This window comes from Kogia breviceps, chromosome 7 (assembly GCF_026419965.1).
Source record: "Kogia breviceps isolate mKogBre1 chromosome 7, mKogBre1 haplotype 1, whole genome shotgun sequence".
In the NCBI taxonomy this organism is placed as follows: Eukaryota; Metazoa; Chordata; class Mammalia; order Artiodactyla; family Physeteridae; genus Kogia; species Kogia breviceps.
The window spans coordinates 106,855,258-106,874,317 of NC_081316.1; the positions used below are offsets into that span (position 1 = coordinate 106,855,258).

The following is a 19,060-nucleotide window of genomic DNA, read 5'->3' on the forward strand; positions in this document are numbered from 1 at the left end:
CACGTGCAGGAAGTACCAAGCTGAGCAGTGGTCCCAGCTGACATGCTTCAGAGAGAGCTGCACCTGGGGTGGGGCGGGGGGAGGGTCAGGAGACCTGGGCACCAGATCCACTGGCTTCCAGTGTGACCTTGAGTAAGTCACCTGACCTCTCTGAAGTTCATCTTCCCAAGAAGCCCTTTAGTCCGACTACCCAAAAGGATCCCAGGAGACCCCCTGGCTCTGAGAGGAGATCCGAAGGCAAAACAAGCACTGTAGCCCTGCTCAGCCTCATGGGAGAACCGAGCAGAGCCTGGCAGGATGGCCAGAAACTGGGCCTCCTGAGAGGAGAAAGGTCATCCTCGCTGCCTTCGCAGTTTAGCAGTGTATATGCTTCCCTGTTGGATGCTAAGACTCTTAGTCATTATCATGTGACCCCAACGATACCTAGTGAGTGAGGGCTGACCCATGGTGGCTGGTCAGTGAAGGAATGAATGAATGTTCACCACTCCACGTGCTAAGCGGAACAGCCCTGGAGTCACAAAGAGGCTTAAGCCACAGACCCTCCCTTGAGGAGCCTTCTGTCTCAATGAGAAGACAAAACCGAACCACGGCAACAAGAAAAGCTGGCCAACACCCAGGCAGGCTGTGGAAATGCCAAGAGAGGAAAATCCCCAGGGATTGCATGACCTGGAGGAGGTGCCCAGGCTAAACATCACAGGATGAACTGTAGGCTCCAGGAAGGGAGGGACCATGTCCATCTCTCTGTCTTGTGCACCACTCTCTTCCCAGCATCCTTGAGACACTGTAGGCACACAATTCAAATTTGCTGAATGATCAGTGATCTAGATAAACAGGAGAGGAGACAGCATCTCAGGGACAGGCCCTTCCTGGAGCAAAAACAGAAAGACTTTTTAGGGAGCTAGCAGCAGATCGATTTGGCTAGACAGAAACTTTATATAAGGACAGCAGAAGGTTGCCAGAAGAGGGAATTTAAACTCTTCCCTACAGACAAAGGGGGATGCTGAGGGGCTTTGAGTCAGGGAGTGAGGTGACATGTAGAAAACAGTGTCTGGAATTAGATGGTATTTGAAAAGCCCCTGCCAGGCATAGGCCCAAAAAGGGTGGTAGCCTTTCCCCCTTAGAACCACCACTGTGGCAGCGACTACCAGAGGATTGGAGAGGCTGAGAACAGGACGGGGAGGTGGAACTGGAGGTTTTTTTAAGAGTTTGCAAGTCAGATGTGAGAGCCAGGAGAGTGGGATGTGAAAGAGGGAACAGGATGTCAAATTGGGACACTCTCTCAGCAGGGGGAAGGGACTTGGAGAAAGGTGAGTTCAGGATGAGAAGATCCATTTCTGGAACTTTCTTCCCACTCTCCAATCCCAAAGCAGCCTGTGGGCGTCTGTTTACTGTTACTCTGTGGGAGGAGCTGGGGACACCCCTTTGGGCAGGACTTTCATAATCCTGCGTCCCTGTTTAGTTTGAAGGTCATGAACGCCTGGCACAGTGGACATGCCCATGTTCACAATATCAACTCCTAAACGCAAACAAAGCTGAAAAAAAAAAAAAAAAAAAGGAGAGGGAGATTGGGGAAAAGCCTGTGGTCTGGGACACTCAATGTCTCCCTGTGAATAATTCAAAATTGGCGTGGTCCTCCCACCCCGACCCAGCCCCTGGTCCCAGTCCTAAGGGCCCTGCTCAGGATAGACTGGGGGCTCTAAGGGGAGGCAGTCCCCACTCGCAAGAGTCTGACTCCTGCTTTCTCCTTCCTTCCTACTGAGTCCAGCCTGCGGAGAGAGCCTGAAGGTCCCTCGGGTGGTGGGTGGGGAGATGGCCTCTGCGGATTCTTGGCCTTGGCAGGTCAGCATCCAGTATAACAAACAACACATCTGTGGAGGGAGCATCCTGGACCCGCACTGGATCCTCACGGCAGCCCACTGCTTCCGGTAAGGCCCACAGGAGGGCACCTCGGGGGTCAGGGCTACAGAGGGGCCAGAGTGCCTGGGTCCCCTGTCTCCCAACTTGTTTTCTGATGCCCTCCCCCACCCCACCCATCCCCCTAAAGACCATGCACCAGGGTGTGGCCCCCCCAGTGAGACACTGGACATGGTGTCCTTTGTTAGGCCTTGGGGGTCTGAGCAGAGCTGGTCACCAAGGCTGACCTCTTCCCTTCCAGGTGGGAAGCCACCAGGTACCCAGTGTCCTCACTCTACCCCCATATCATTCACTGCACAAAAGCTCTTCTCATCTGCCTGGAGTCCTGAGAACTCTCTCCCATTTTGCCAGTCTACCAGGAAGGGGTTCCAGGCCCAGAGTCACTGCCACTCCTTCATTATATTCAGAAACTTTAAAAAAAAAAAAAAGGATAGATTCTCTTACAGGCCAGTAGAGACAGGACTGCCCATACCTCTGGGGAAAGACCGCTCCAGGTCCTCTTCACCTTCATTCATTCATTCATTCGTTCATTCATTCAACACCTATGAGTACCTACTAGGTACCATGTACCCTCATGCATTAGACTCCATCGTTGCCTTGGAGGAGCACACAGCGTAGGCCTGTGATTTTTAACCTTTTCGGAGAATCTGACAAAAGCTATAAACCTTTCCCTGGAAAATCACTCCTGCACACTCAGCTGTGTCTGGTGTCGTGAGGAAGACAAGTGCAAGTACCACATGAGTAGCAGGGCCAGTAAAAAGCACTGGAGGAGACAGTGTCAGGACCCAGAGCTCAGGCACTGGGAACAGCCCCTTCCCCAGCCCTCCAGTTAGAAGTTTCTTTGGGCAGGTTTCACCAGGGAAAAGGATCAAATTCCCCTTTAGAATTTGACCCGTGGTAGGTGATTCCTCAGACTGCCCCTTCTCCACCACCCCTGCCCTCACCATCATTACCTCCCAAGGCAAGGGCACCCAACACCCCACTCCCCAGGGCCCTGGGGACCCAGCCTCTGGCAAAGCCTCCTCATGCTTGGCTCAGACTTGAACCGCACTGTCTCCGTCCCCAGGAAGCATCTCGATGTGTCCAACTTGAAGGTGAGGGCCGGCTCAGCCAAACTGGGCAACTTCCCATCCCTGCCTGTGGCCAAGATCTTCATCAGTGAGCCCAACATCACGTCCCCCAAAGAGCAGGACGTTGCCCTCGTGAAGCTACAGAGCCCGCTCACATTCTCCGGTGAGAGCTGGCACCTGGGAACAGGACTCCAGCTCTGCCACCAGCTCATTCTCTGAGCGGCCTTGGGCACATCATTTCTCTTCTCAAGACCTCAGTTTGCCTATTGTTTCTTGCAAATGTATCGGCTTAACATCATGGAAGCCATGAGGCCTCCTCGAGCTATCAGCTGACACCCGACCCCACCCCTGCCAGATTCTTCTGAGGTCTGTTTTCTGCCCGTGGAGCACCTCAAGTGAGAATCACAGATTCATCCAATCTTGGAGTTGTGAGGGACCTAAAAGATGATCTAATCCATCCTCCACCCCGACCAATGGCAAGAGCCTGCAGAGTCTCCCTGCCAAGGGGTCACTGGGCCCATTTGCTCTCCTCCAGGGGCAGGGACTCATTACTGTTAAGGCATCCCATAGATTCTTTGAACAGCTCTGTTCGATGACTCATGTTTACAGTGGGTGGTATTTAGATCAGCATTTCCAATGGTAGCTTCCACAGGGCACTGGTCCCTTGGGTAAAAAAGGGTTCCATTCTCATATAAGTTTGGAAAACATTTTTATACTATAGCTCTCTTCCTGGAGCACATTAGAATATTAATGATATGAGAAGCTTTTTTAATCTTTTAAACAATTTGTTTTATTTTGTTTAACTCACATTTTCTAAACTTATTTGACCACAGAACCTTTTTTTCATGCCACTTCTATTAACATCCCGTGAAATGTATGTTATAGAAACCATGGTGTCAACACTTACAGAGGGCTTGGCTGCCAGGCTCTCCTGAACCTTGGGTCCCCTCTTCCTCTTTGCTCCTGGTAGGCACAGTCAGGCCCATCTGCCTGCCCTTCTCTGATGAGGAGCTCGCTCCAGCCACCCCACTCTGGATCATCGGATGGGGCTTCACAGAACAGAACGGAGGTAAGTCCCAGGCTCAGGACCACAAGACTACGTGAGCAGCTCCTGAAAATGATGGGAAGGAGAACCATCCTTTAGAAAAACCCATCCTGGAGGTCCAAGCACCAAGGTACCAGGCAACCCAGAGAATGTCCTGGGCTGGGGGTTGAAGGCAAGAATGGGAATGTGAGTGTGTTTTCAACCCGCAGGGAAGATATCTGACATACTGCTGCAGGCATCTGTCCAACTCATTGACAGCACTTGGTGCAATGCAGAGGATGCGTACCAGGGGGAGGTCACCGAGAAGATGCTGTGTGCAGGCAACCTGGAGGGTGGTGTGGACACCTGCCAGGTGGGGCCTCCAAGGATCATGAGGGAATTATAGAGATAGGGGATGTCTGCCCTGAAGAAAAAGCTCAGAGGATGAATGCCCCCCATGAATTCTTGCATATGGTGGGCACTCAGTATGTGATAAAGGGAGGAAGGAGGAGAGGGAGGGAAGGACTATAGTCAGATAAAGATATGACAGATGGATAGATGGATGAATAGATAGATAGACAGATAGATAGATAGAAGCAGAAAGATTTCAAATGTATATTTCACATGCAAAAATGTTGTTACACTCCCCAACCTCTTTTTTTTTTTTTTTTTTTTGGCTATGTTGGGTCTTCATTGCTGTGCGCAGGCTTTCTCTAGTTGCGGAGACCGTGCGCGGACTTCTCATTGTCGTGGCTTCTCTTGTTGCAGAGAACGGGCTCTAGGCGCACGGGCTTCAGTAGTTGTGGAACATGGGCTCAGTAGTTGTGGCTCGCGGGCTCTAGAGCGAAGGCTCAGTAGTTGTGGCACACGAGCTTAGTTGCTCTGCGGCATGTGGGATCTTCCACAACCAGGGCTCGAACCCGTGTCCCCTGCATGGGCAGGTGGATTCTTAACCACTGCGCCACCAGGGAAGCCCTCCCCACCCGCTCTTACTTCCCTTCATTTAAAAGGGTATGAGCCCCTAGAGGGCAGGAACCCCAGGTCTGTTTTCTCTACAGCTGTCCTCAAGATGCTGAACTACATTAGAGAAAACCCATCTTATGCTGAATGAGCCCTGGTGCACCATCCCCTCAGCCCATCTCACTGGCCAATCCCTGAATATATTCTCACATACCCACCCAGAGGATTTTCTGGACCATTTTCATTGAAACTCCAAACCCCACTCCCACCCTCATTCTCAGTCATTAAATTCCTTCACTCAAGAGGCATCTCTTAGTCTCTTGATGACTTGATGTCAGGTAAATGCTGAACTTTGGGGACAGTGTCTTCCCTCAGGGAGTTCACAGTGAGCGGGGGAAGAGGGGGTGAATAAACAGGCAGTTCAGCTATAGAGTTATCAGGTTCTGAGGGAAGAAGCCCCAGGGGCTATAAGAGCTGGTAAGGAGGACACCCAAATAAGTGCACTTTTCACTAGCTGACATTTCCTTGTCTGTTTTTTTGTTTGCTTGTTTCCCCCTCACCCTCTCTCTCTCTCTCTCTCTGTCTCTCTTTCTCTCTCCTCTCTATCTCTCTCTCTCTCTGTGTTTCTCCATGTGATTCCAAGTTCCCTTAGGGCAGGGATCTTCTTTTCATTGATTGAATCCCAATTGTTTAGAACAGTGGCTGACATGAAATAGGTCCTGAAGTGGTCCAATAAATCTGGGAACTACTAGGTTAAACAAAGATAATCACAGGGCTTCCCTGGTGGCGCAGTGGTTGAGAGTCCGCCTGCCGATGCAGGGGACACGGGTTCGAGATCTGGTCCGGGAAGATCCCACATGCCGTGGAGCAACTAAGCCCATGCGCCACAACTACTGAGCCTGTGCTCTAGAGCCCGTGAGCCACAACTACTGAGCCCACGTGCCACAACTACTGAAGCCCACACACCTAGAGCCCGTGCTCCACAACGAGAAACCACTGCAATGAGAAGCCCACGCACCATAACGAAGAGTAGCCCCCACTCGCCGCAACTAGAGAAAGCCCGCACGCAGTAACAAAGACCCAACACAGCCAAAAATTAATTAATTAATTTAAAAATAAATTAGGGATTCCCTGGTGGCACAGTGGTCAAGAGTCTTCCTGCTGATGCAGGGGACACGGGTTCATGCCCCGGTCCGGGAAGATCCCACATGCCGCAGAGCAGCTGGGCCAGTGAGCCATGGCCACTAAGCCTGCGCGTCCGGAGCCTATGCTCCGCAACGGGAGAGACCACAACAGAGAGAGGCCCGCGTACGGCAAAAAAAAAAAAAAAAAAACCGACAGTGGTTTAAAAAAAAAGATAATCAGGCTCCCTTACCATAGAACCCCTTAGAACCCAAGTTGTGGATCTCCGAGAGAGGGCTAAGAGCACACCCGCAACTTACTTGACCACAGAACCCTTTTGCCCCAAAGGGAAGGGCATTGCATTGCAGGCTGCAAGAACAACATGAGCACAAGGGGTGAGGGTGGAACGGCGGAGCACACTGGAGAGCAGGAAACAGATGGGCCAATGCAGAGAGGGAAGGAAGGAGACGCCCACCCCTCCACCCCCACCCTGCCTGCCCTCCCCAGCAGCCCCTGCTCTGGCCTCCCACAGGGTGACAGCGGTGGGCCTCTGATGTATCACTCTGACCGGTGGCAAGTAGTGGGCATCGTGAGCTGGGGCCACGGCTGTGGGGAGCCGAGAACCCCGGGAGTGTACACCAAGACCACAGCCTACCTCAACTGGATCTACAATGTCCGGAAGGTGAGCATGTTTGCTCTACCTGTTGTGCCCTCCCTCCCTTCCTCTCCTCTGAGGGTACCAAACCAACCTTAGTGGCTTAATGCCTCTGAGATACCGCCTTACATCCCCAACAATCTTCTTTCCCAGCAAGTGACAACCTGGGATGCCACCATTATGAAATTCCTTAGATCAGAGATTCCCATTCAATACAAAGAGTATGGAACACACCCAGCTTTACCATTCTCTGTTCTCTGGCAGAATGAGACTATCAGACATTTTCCAGAGAATTGATTCGGATAAGAAGGTGGGTGGAAAGGCCTCTAGAAGGTAGAGAGATGAGCAAAAAGCTACAGAAAAGGAGATTAATTTTGCATGCCACCATTTTGTCCAGTTTCCAATCATCTGATTTCTTTCTTGGTCTCTTTTATTCTAGTCTGATCCATGACGCTGCTGCCCCCCTGCAGTGCTGGAAACTGCTTCCCCCGCCCCACCCTGTCCACCTGGGGATCCCCCAGAAGTCAGGCACAGAGCAAGAGCCCCCTTGGGCACACATCTCTGCCCACACCCTCAGCATACCTTGGTGCAGCAAAGGACCTCCATTCCCATAAGAGATCCCACAGCCCACAGGCACCCAGGAAGTCAGCAGCCCCAGCTCAGCTGCCTCTGATGCTCCCAGCATCCCAAGGTGGGAGAGACACAGCCCACTGAACAAGCCAGCTTCCAGGCTGAGGTCTCAGAAGGCATTGCTAAGCCAAGAAGGAACTTTCTACTCTACTGAATGGAAACAGATGCTCTTCTGAGAGCCCAGATCACCAAGGGCTGGAGAGAGGCACGAAAGGGTCTAAGCAAACCCTCTCCTTCCCCACCCATCCCCAAGCCCACGTGAACAAAAAACCAGTTATAATGCAAAATGAGCTGTCCTGCTCTTGGCACAAACACTGTTTCTTACTATTGTTATTATTGTTACCTCTGTGGCCACTGTTATTAAACTAGTACATGAAGTCTTTGACATAGGCTGACTGGGCTGCTTGAAAAGAGCCGAGCTAGGACTGTTGAACTATGATCTTTATTCTTTGGCCTGGGTAGGAAAAGGTCTAGGGGAGACAATTATTCTCAAAGTAGAAGAAAAGGAGACATGGGGACCAGAGCTGATGGGTGCGGGCAACAGTGAACAGCCGACGGGGAGAAGCCAGGGTCAGTGGGTGTGCTTTCCACACAGGCCTTGTCCCATTGTCTTCCTCCCCTCCTTCCTGCCCGAATATCAGCTACAGGCCAGAGATAACCTAGGACTGGGGAGAGAGAGGATTTGGGCATTCAAGGCTGACATTAAATCATGGCTCCCTAAGTGGCTGGAAAGAGGTATTACACCTCTAAGTCCTAACTTCTACCTGGAGAACGCTGGGTGTGGTTTTTAATCATTCATTTTTAAAAAGTCATTTATCACCTGCCAGGAATGAGATGGTCTCCAAGCTGGGCTCTGAGGATATTAGCATGAATAAGTTGCTGCACTCAAAATGGTCAAAGAAGTAAGGCCCATGGACTTCTCTGGCAGCTGTATGGAGGCCTGGGTATCCTGAGGACCCTCTTGCTATAGTTGGGTCAAATCCTACATAAAATATACTTGTTAATGGCTTCCTACGTTCTTAGGAAATAATAGAAATCCTCAAAGGCCAAAAAAATTAAAATAAAATAAAACAAAACCGTCAGAATTGTGAGCTGAAACTAAGGTGGATATCTGGGAGCAATAGCTAACTAATATCTTGGGTTGCCCTGGGACAAAGACCGACATTAAGGCTGAGATCAGAACTAAACCCAGACTCACTGCAGGTAGGGAAGCTGAACCTGGGATTCCCACATAGAACAGAGACAACTGAATGGGGTTAATGTGGTCCCAGGCGGCAGATTTAATGAAGGAGGAAAACATCCCAAATTTAGAGCCTCAGGATTCCCAGACAGAGATCCTCCAAACATGAGCTCACAAAGACTGGCCAACATTTTAAAAAATAAAAACCACCATGGTTTTCTGTTTTCAAAAGCAGAAAATAGAACCTCGAGGACTTTAGGTGTTAGAATTATCTATAATAATAACTAATAAGAGTATTTCTATGTACTGGACACTATTCTAAGTGCTTCGTCATGTATGGATTCACTTAATACTCACACAAACCTATGAGATAGGTACTGTTCTTATCCCCATTTTAAGGATAAGAAAACTAAGCAAAATGAGATTTAGTACCTTGCCTGAGGTTACATACTGGTAAGTTGAACATGAGCATTCTGACTCCAGAGTTCATGCTATAAACTACCACCACACTATAGGACCTCCAATATGGTAATAATTTATAAAATATTTATATGAATTTAAAATGGATATTTTTCCATATTAAAATTTTTTTAATTGCGGCAAAATACACACAACATAAAATTTACCATCTTAACCATTTCTAAGTATACAGTTTAATGGTTTTGACATTCACATTGTTGTACATCCATCACCACCATTCATCTCCAGAATAGTTTTCACCTTGCCAAACTGACACTCTGTATCTATTAAATAATAACCCTATTTCTCCCATACCCCAGGCTCCGGCAGTCGCCATTCTACTTTCTGTCTCTACAAATTTGACTACTCATATAAGTGGAATCATATAGTATTTATCTTTTTGTGCCTGGCTTATTTCATTTTTCAGTTTCAGTTTTTAGCAGAAAGAGATAGGAAGACTTTAAAATATGAAAACAAGGCTATGAATAATGGAGGCTAGAATAATAAAGTCTAATATATCCAGTTAGAGCCCCAGAGAGAGAGAACAGAAAGAATGAAAGGGAAACAATATCCCAAAACTTAACAGCTGAGAATATCCAGAACTAATTAAAGGCAAGAATCCACAGATATAGCATATGCCACCATAGTGTATTCCCATATAACTATGGTGGAAACATTAAAGTAAATCTTCACCTAGGCATATTATAGTGAGTCTTCATAACACCAAAGATGAAAAGAAACACTTTAAAGCAGCTAGACAGAAAACCCAGACCACTTACAATACCACAATGGTACCACAATCAGACTAACAGCAGACTTCCCCACAGCATAAAAAAGATAGAAGACAGTGGAATTGTATCTTCAGTGTGCCAAGAGATAACAGTCAACCAAGAATTGTGAATACTACAAAACTACCTTTCAAGAAAAAGAAAGGTATTTTTAGGAAAACAAAAACTGAGAGTTTATTACCAACAATGTTCCTTCTCTAAAGGAACATTTAAAGTATATACTTTAGGGAGAGGGAAAATGATGCCAAAAAGAAAAACTGAGATGCAAGAAGGAACAGTAAATAATGCAATTGGTAAAAATGTAGATAAATCTAAACAAATTTTGTCAACATAAAATAACAATAACATCTATTTTGTGGGTTAAGTTTTTAAAGTCTAATCAAAATACAGAATAACAATAGTGTGTAAGTCAGGAGAGGCTAGCTGGTGTTAAAATACTCTACAGTTCTTAACTTTTCTCAAGAGGGGGTTTTAAATATTGATTAAAGTTATGATACATAAAGTGTATGTATTATATTCTGTTGGGCTGCATCCTGCAGGCCTACAAGGCCTGTAGTTGCCCAGTTTTAAGACCAAAGAGCGAGCCCAGAGTCAGTGACAGAGACATTAATGGTTTAATGGATGGGGGCGCTTACATGTCTGAAGCAAAGTTCTGGAGCAACACCCCACTGTATGCAGCAAATGGCAGGCAGGACATGGCAGCAGGCCTTGCCCTCGGGGGGCGGGGAAGTTGCCAGTTATAAGGGGAATTGAGGTCAGATTGGAGCATTAGTTACCAGAAAAACCACCAGAGGGGCACAACCCTTACCACCCCTTTGGATAAGAACAATTACTAGCTGGGGTCTGGGGCAAGTATGTAGGAAGGTCAGTCATGTGAGCAGGGTATAAGTGAAGCAGGCACTGGTCAGGCAGGGGATGTACAGAGAGCAACAGAACAGCCATCCTGAGTGGCTTGACTGTACATATTCTAAGCGGTCAAAAGAGTAACCACCAAAAGAATGGAAATAAAGTTTTTAACTTCAAAACAATCAAAACAAGAAATAGATTAAGGAAAAATAATCAAAATATCAAACAATCTCAAAAGAAGGAGGAGAGCTAAAAGGAAAGAAAGCATAGAAAATGGAACAATTAAAATATACGAAATAGGATGTTAAAAACAAAAATATCAATAATTACTATAAATGTTAAAGTCACCGACTAATACATAAAGAGATAGGCAAAATGGATAAAAATATAAAATCAAGCTACATGTTACTTATAAAAGACACACCCAGAATGTTACAGGTTACAGACCATTAAAACCAAAAAGATGAAAAAAGACATAGAAAGCAAGCACATAACCAAATTTAAGCTGGGGAAGCTATATAGTATTTTTTTTTAAATAGGGATTTAGGACAAAAAGAAAAAACTATTTTTAGGATAAAGAGAGTCACTACATAGTCATAAAAGCTTCCATTTTCATCAGGAAGGTATAGTAAGTTAAAACTTGGAAACAGGGCTTCCCTGGTGGCGCAGTGGTTAGGAGTCCGCCTGCCGATGCAGGGGATGCGGGTTCGTGCCCCGGTCCGGGAGGATCCCACGTGCCGCGGAGCGGCTGGGCCCGTGGGCCGTGGCCGCTGGGCCTGCGCATCTGGAGCCTGTGCTCCGCGACGGGAGAGGCCACAGCCGTGAGAGGCTCGTGTACAGCAAAAAAACACTTGCAAACAAAAAGAAAAAAGAAATGAAAAACAACAACAACGCAATCCCTTTGTCACCACAGGAGTTACCTATCACACCAAGTCTTTATTCTGAAATGATATTTAAAGAGAAAAAATTAAGCATTATTTTGCTTTGCCGTAGAAATCTACTTCCAGGTAACAAGATGGCTGAAGGTGGTGCTGGAAAGCTCTTCTTTACAGAAAAATATAGCTAATTGATATAGATGAATGATAGAAAATCATTTTTTGCATCTTCTAACGAAATAATTCACTCAAGCAAGGATCAATGGATGCTAAAACCATTAAGTGAAAGGTTGATGGAGAACAGGATATTTGCATAATGCCCAAGTATCACCCTCGTGGATTCCTTGCTAATCTCTAGAGGAAAACAACTTTAAAATCAAGGGATCAGGGGCTTCCCTGGTGGCGCAGTGGTTGAGAGTCCGCCTGCCGATGCAGGGGACACGGGCTCGTGCCCCGGTCCGGGAAGATCCCACATGCCGCGGAGTGGCTGGGCCCGTGAGCCATGGCCGCTGAGCCTGCGCGTCCGGAGCCTGCGCTCCGCAACGGGAGAGGCCACAACAGCGAGAGGCCCGCATACCGCAAAAAAAAATCAAGGGATCAGGCTGTCATCATCTACACACTAACACTGGAATAACCAGATATTATGTGCCTACCGACCGTGAAGATGAAGTACATACACCTCATGTTGCATCACTTAAAGGCAACTTATCAAACATGCTTAACCCAAAAGTTTACATCTAATTTCCAGTTTATAGGAAATATAAAAATTAGCATAATAAGTTAAATGACACCATTTGGAAGCTAACAGATAAAACCAGAAGGTGGGACATTCTAAAGACTTAAGAGGGTAACAACCAAATACAGGGTGTGGGCCTTGACTGGATCCTGACTTGAACCAATTAGCAGGAAAACACATTTGAGCTAGGGGCTAACTGAGGAAATATGAATATGATTTGGGTATTGGATGACAACAAGGAATTGTGAATTTCATTATAATACTATACTTAAGAAAAAGTATCCTTAATTTTTAGAGATGCATGCAGAAGTATTTGAGGTAAAATAACACAAGTTAAAAAAAAAACAGTTGAAGCTAAATAGCAAAATGTCAAGAAGTACAAAATCTAGGTGATGGATATTTATTATTTTTCTACTTTTCTGTATATCTGAATTTTTTTCTCAGTAAATAGGTTTTTTTAACTTACATAAACACAGTTTTAAAATAGCCTCAAAAACTGATAAAACTACAAGGAGATACTGATAAATCCACCATCATAGAGCAAACTTTTAGCACACTTCTCTCAATGATTGTTAGGTCAAACAGGTAAAATATTAGTATAGACAATTAAACAACATACTTAGTATGCTTGATTAATACACATGTGTAGAAACTTGCACACAATACTTAGGAAATAAGCATCCTTCTCAAGCACATTTATAAAAAAATTAACTACATACTAGTCCATAAAGTAAGTCTCAACCCATTTCAAAAGCAGTATGGATACACCCAGTTTTGTGCTCCCATCAATTTCTGATCAGCCTTGCCTGCATTCCCCATCCACTCACCTCCGGGATGTCGTCACTGGCCTGGCTTCCTGCCCTGAGTGGCCCCAGTACTAGCCCCTTTCATTCCCCTGGTTCCAAAGCCCTGGTAACTGCCACCACCTCTTCTCCTAACACCACATTGGTGTCTATCTCCCCTGGGGCCAGGGCTGGGCTTTGGCTTGGGTGGTCTTCATTATACGACCAGCGCCCAGAGCCAGCAGACTGTTCCCACAAGGCTCTGCTTCCCCAGGGCTCCCTGAAAAGACTAACAAAACATGGAAATTATTGTCTTTGGGATAAATATTGAATAATGGGAAACAGGAGACAGGAAGGGGCCAGCAGATAAATTATTCTACCTTCTTCCCCAAAATGAAATTATTCAGAGAAGCCCTAGTTCCCCAGAGACAGTCCCTGTGATTCAGCAACCAGCTGCGTGTTGCTGAGCCAGCTGTGGTCAGCTCCGTATCACATTACCTTTCTCTCTTTCCCTGCCTCGCAGCCCTTTCCCCCTAACGCCTGCTTCCCTGGGATTGCACCCCATAATAAAGTGTTAAGATTAAGTTTAATTTAGACAACTTAAGTTTTCTAAGAAACCTGATCTGTTTTCTGTCCTTATGGATTTGCTCCTTCCAGGCTGTCATTTAAATGGAACTATAGAGTAGGTGCCCTCTTAAGTCTGAATTTTTTCACTTAGCATAATGCACTTGAGACTCATCCATCCAAAAGTATATGGAACTTTTGAGTACTGAAGAGTATTCCACTGTATGGATGTGACAGTTTGTTCATCCATTCACCAGGTGAAAGACATTTCAACTGTTTCTTGTTTATGGCAATGACAAAATAAAATCTCTATAAACATCTTTGTACAGGTTTTGGTGTGATCATAAGCTTTCATTCATTTCTTCTGACAGAGATGGAGTGGGAGGAAATGGATTTACTCTCCTATCTGAAACAACTAAAAATCTGGGAGAAAAAACATACTGAATGGTTTTCGGACATAAGACATCGGGCAGCACAGGACAGTGTCTCCAAGAGAGGAGAAATAAACGAAGTGAGCCCTACAACTGCTGAGCACAGACAGGAGGGCTCAGGCAGAGGCTGGCAACCTCCTGAAATCCAGAAGGTGAAGGTGGGAGCCGGGGGGCCAAGGCAGATGGGGCTCACCTTGCCAAGTCCTGGAGAAGAGAGAACTTTCCGGAAGGAATGCTCCAGAGAGCTGTAGACGGCACCCTCAGGCCTTTGGCATCTGACCAAGCTGTGTGTGAGGAAGCCACCTAAGGTTGAGGAAGAACCACCATAAAGGACTGGTTAGAACAACCCCTGGAGCTCTTAACAGGGCCAGGAAGAGGATCATGGCCACCAACTAGAGTGGAAAACTTCATGATTCCTGGCAGATAAGGAAGGAGGTTCAAAGGATATAGCCTTGGGATTCCCTGGTGGCGCAGTGGTTGAGAGTCCGCCTACCAATGCAGGGGACACGGGCTCGTGCCCCGGTCCGGGAAGATCCCACATGCCGCAGAGCGGCTGGGCCCGTGAGCCATGGCCGCTGAGCCTGCGCGTCCGGAGCCTGTGCTCAGCAACGGGAGGGGCCACAACAGTGAGAGGCCTGCATACCACAAAAAAAAAAAGAAAGAAAAAAAAGAAACTGGGGCTTCCCTGGTGGCACAGTGGTTGAGAGTCCATCTGCCAATGCAGGGGACACGGGCTCGTGCCCCGGTCCGGGAAGATCCCACATGCCGCGGAGCTGCTAGGCCCGTGAGCCATTGCCACTGCGCCTGCGCGTCCGGAGCCTGTGCTCTGCCACTGCGCCTGCGCGTCCGGAGCCTGTGCTCTGCCACTGCGCCTGCGCATCCGGAGCCTGTGCTCTGCAAGGGGAGAGGCCAGAACAGTGAGAGGCCTGCATACCACAAAAAAAAGAAAAAAAGAAAAAAAAGAAACTGGGGCTTCTCTGGTGGCACAGTGGTTGAGAGTCCACCTGCCAATGCAGGGGACACGGGCTCGTGCCCCAGTCCGGGAAGATCCCACATGCCGCGGACTGGCTAGGCCCGTGAGCCATTGCCACTGCGCCTGCGCGTCCGGAGCCTGTGCTCCGCAACGGGAGAGGCCACAACAGTGAGAGGCCCGCGTATCGCAAAAAAAAAAAAAAAAAAATCCAACAAAGGATATCGCCTCAGTAGTGGGTGAGATCAGCCCTAGATTAAAGGCTGCCTTGTGTCAGCTCCAGCAAGCGTTTCCCCTAATCCTCTCTGCTTGTTCTCTCCCTGGCCTCAGGTAGTTTCCTCACACACCCAACTATCAATACTCAGCTGAAGACTCAGGAAAACCCACAAATTCTAACCCACTTCGTTTTCCCAGATTCTCAGATCCTCTCATCAAGTCAGGGGCAATGCTGGGCTTAGCCTGGGTCTCCCTCCCTACACTGTGGTCCGGAAGTTCTCTCCAGGCAGTAAACTGGGCCAATAGAAGGGCTCATTTGTTTCTTCCTCTCAGGAACCTTGGTCCTCCACTCCCTTTTGTCCTATGATGAAAACCACCATATCATATATTTTCCCCAGTTTTTTAATTGTTTGAAGTAGAAGGGTAAATGGTCCCTAAGACTCCGTCTTAGCTGGAAACAGAGATGACATCGCCTAATTTTGTTTTAAAAGGATCGCTCTGGAGACTAGACTAAGGGCAAGGGCAACAGTTAGGAAGACCAGGCGAGAGCCATCGGCGGCCTGTCCCTGACTGCAGGGATGGCGGTGGTGAAAGGTCACGGAGTCCAGGATGTGTTCTGAACACAGAGCCGATGCGATTTGCTGGTAAAAGGGATTCAGGGCTGAGAGAAGCTAAGGAGTCATGGTAGATTCTACTATTTGGGGCCCGAATGACTGGGTGAATAAGGACGTCTGGGAGGAGCAGTTTAGAAGTTGGAATGAGGCGAGATCAGGAGTTTGGTTTTGAACAGTTAATATGATCCTGTCTGCCAGGAAGTCATTTCTCAACACACACCCCTCCCTCCCCGGGTCTGCCCCACTCCGCTGACAGCCTCTCCTTACCAGGAGCACGAGGGTGTGCTCAGCAAGGCCACACCTGAGCTCGCCTTCCATCCCACTGGCATGCATAGATGGGGCCTCGCCTTGGGCAGCCCTTTGTAAGTATGGAGATGCTTGTGGAAGCTGTTACCTGGCTTGGAAACCACTTATATTTATGGCCAGCACTTTGTAGTTTTTAAAGTATTTCACACCTACAGTCTCCTTCAGTCCTCACAAGAACACCAGTGGTAGGTGTAAACATCCCTATTTGCAGGTTACGGAACCAAGGCTCAGAGAGGTGAACTGATGCCCAAGGCCATTACTGGTAAATGATAGAGTGAGAACTTGAACCCATGTCCCTGGATTCTAAATCCAGGATTGTTCTTCTCCATACTTGCACTCCAGGCAGTGGAAGGGGACCCTCCATCTTACCTGTTAGCACGTCGGGGGCTTTGTTTGAGCCCTGAGCTGTGAGAGCACACCCTCCCTCCCTCCCACCGTGTGTGCTGCTCCTGTTACAGCGAGTACAGGAACAAATAGAACGCGGGGAAGGGACTGGCCAGATGCCCGGGGCCCTGGATTGGGAGGGTCCTGACCCGTCTCGGGCTTCAATCTCAAGTCTGCTCTGCGAATGACGTGACCCGGTAACTTAGTAGGAGCCAGAGACCGTGAGGCAAAGTCTCTCAATCTCTTGCCTCACCCCCACCCCACCCCTCCACCGCCCCACACACCAGTTTACCAGCCTTTATTTCCACCTGACCTCCTCTCCCTGTCGTGGCGGCAGAGGGTTGACCCCCCTGTCTAAAGCCAGTCATCCCACCTGGCCTCTGGGTCCCATCCCCTCAGGTCTACCCAAAAGGACTCTTGCTGCCTATCAGCTAAGGCAGGCTTTCCCCCTCCACCGCCTCTTCCCCACCGGCATTTAACCCTGCTCTTATTTCTTCCATCTTAAGAAGAAAACCATCCATCGTCCTTCCTACCTGGGCCAATGCCTTTTCTGTCCTTCGAAGCCAAGTTACCTGAAATTATAACCTCATGTGCCAGTGCCTTCCACTGACTCTTCCACACCCTGGAATCCCGCTCTGTTTGCCTCTGCCACCAGGCCCTCCCCTTCCACTGTGCTGGGCTCACTGGGGTCACCAGTGACCTTCATAAGGACTGATCCTTAACTGAGCGACGGCCACTCTGTTCTTAACATTCCTTGCTACCTTGACCTCACAGACATCACTTGGCCTTGCCCTCATCGCACCCTCATGGCCTCCCCTTCCTTCAACAAGCCACTGAGTGTCAGAGCCCAAGATTCCCTAGACGAGCCCACCTTCCCCATGGTCTGAACAGACCATTAACTCCTAAGTTCTAGGCTCTTATTTACAACTGTCTACTATTCTGGTATCCTGGGGGCACGCTCACTACTTCCATAAATGCACATTACGCCCAATACGCTGTTCCCCTCCACTCCCTTTCAGGGCAAACTTACCTCTAAGTACCCGCTCATCTGCAGGAGGAGCTTAGAAGCCATCCTTGGCACCATCTTCTCCTAGCCCCCTAAAATCAAGCTCTGTATATCCTACTCCCCTGATGATCGCAACCCTTGCGCTGCTCTCCATCCCTTTTCTGTCTCCGTCTCTTGTCTGCTGACTTGGTTAAGTCAGCAGCACAACACTCACTGTCTCCTGTCTTGCCCTCTCGAACTCAGTCCTGTCTCTCCCCCGCTAACATCTTCCAGTGGCTCCCCATGGCCTACAAAATACAATGTGAACCTTCTGGCATGGCCTGGAAGCCCCACAGGATCGGGGCCTTGCCTACGCTGCCTGCTGCCCTGCTCCCCCCATCTCCAGTCCTCACCACACCACCGGGGCTGTAGCCGCAGCTGAACCTCCCGCAGCTACCTGAACCCCTGTCATCTCACGGGCTGCTCCGTGCTCCCCAAAACACATTTGACTTTCTCCTGGGCACTCAGCAACTACATTTCCCAGCCTCCCTGTGGAGGAGCATGTGGGCGGAGCGATGTGGTCCTCTTCCAGGCCCGGCCCATAAACCTTCCAACACACCATCTTCATTCTCACCTTTCTCATCCACCACCTGCATGGAAAAGGCTCCAAGGACCCCAAGGAGGGCAGAGCCACAAAGTAAGATGCAACGCCTCCAAGTGAGATGTGGAAAGCAGCCTGGACAGGAGACCCACAGGTGAGAAGCAAACTTGCATCGTGTTAAAAGTTTTCGATTTCAATCACGGGAGACTCTAAGCTCCCTGAGAGTATGGTCAATATTTAGCCCATTTTAGTAATACCAGCATCTAACAGAGCATCTAGTTCAGAATAGTCCATCTGGTCTCTGTGCCTGCCACCAGCTCAAATTAAGAACACTTAATTTACATGTATTTTTGTCCTAGTTGAGTCAGTATGGCCTTAACCGGGTGACCATATGTCCAGGTTTGCCCAGGACAGTCCCAGTTCCTAATTTGGTTTTGACACAATTGTTTATCTATCCATTATGATGACAGTTGAATGGGGAGAGGAAGTAGGGATGAAACAGCAATGATGGGAAGCTACCCAGGCCTTGGGACTGACTGATCCTTACCTGGAGAACAGCACCTTCAATGAACAGCATTCCAGGAGTGTTATAAACTCAGACATGGACCAGGAAACTTCAATATCCAACAGGTCTATAGCAGATGAGAAGGTGGCAGGAGGTCCCAGGCCACAGGCAGTACCTGCAGACAGGTGAGTGGTGGCGTGGGGATCCAAGTGATGAGTCCGTTCAGGGTGAGAGCACAGAGCAGGTGCTTTAGCTGAGGGCTCAGAAAAGAGCGCTGTCAGGGACATCAGCTGAAACTGAGGACCTCACAGACTTCTGCTTTGCTGGGGCCCTTGATTGAGGAAGAAGAGTCTTTTAACAAGATCTTTGAGGACTTAGTGTTTGAAACCCTTTGAGATGCAGCCTTAGGTGAATCCATTGAAGAGAAGGATATGGTATGGTGA

General features: G+C 48.2%; 1 protein-coding gene across 1 annotated transcript in view; it reads left to right on the plus strand.

Annotated features, from left to right (window-relative positions):
* The window catches only part of TMPRSS4 (transmembrane serine protease 4), a 46,695-nt gene extending 39,653 nt beyond the window's left edge, over positions 1–7,042 (plus strand). Inside the window, exons 8-13 of the mRNA XM_067039535.1 lie at positions 1,766–1,925; positions 2,981–3,147; positions 3,955–4,053; positions 4,239–4,381; positions 6,623–6,772; positions 7,010–7,042. Of these exons, the coding sequence (XP_066895636.1) occupies positions 1,766–1,925; positions 2,981–3,147; positions 3,955–4,053; positions 4,239–4,381; positions 6,623–6,772; positions 7,010–7,042 (752 nt within the window). The remainder of the gene's footprint in view (positions 1–1,765; positions 1,926–2,980; positions 3,148–3,954; positions 4,054–4,238; positions 4,382–6,622; positions 6,773–7,009) is intronic.
* Positions 7,043–19,060: the final 12,018 nt, after the last annotated feature.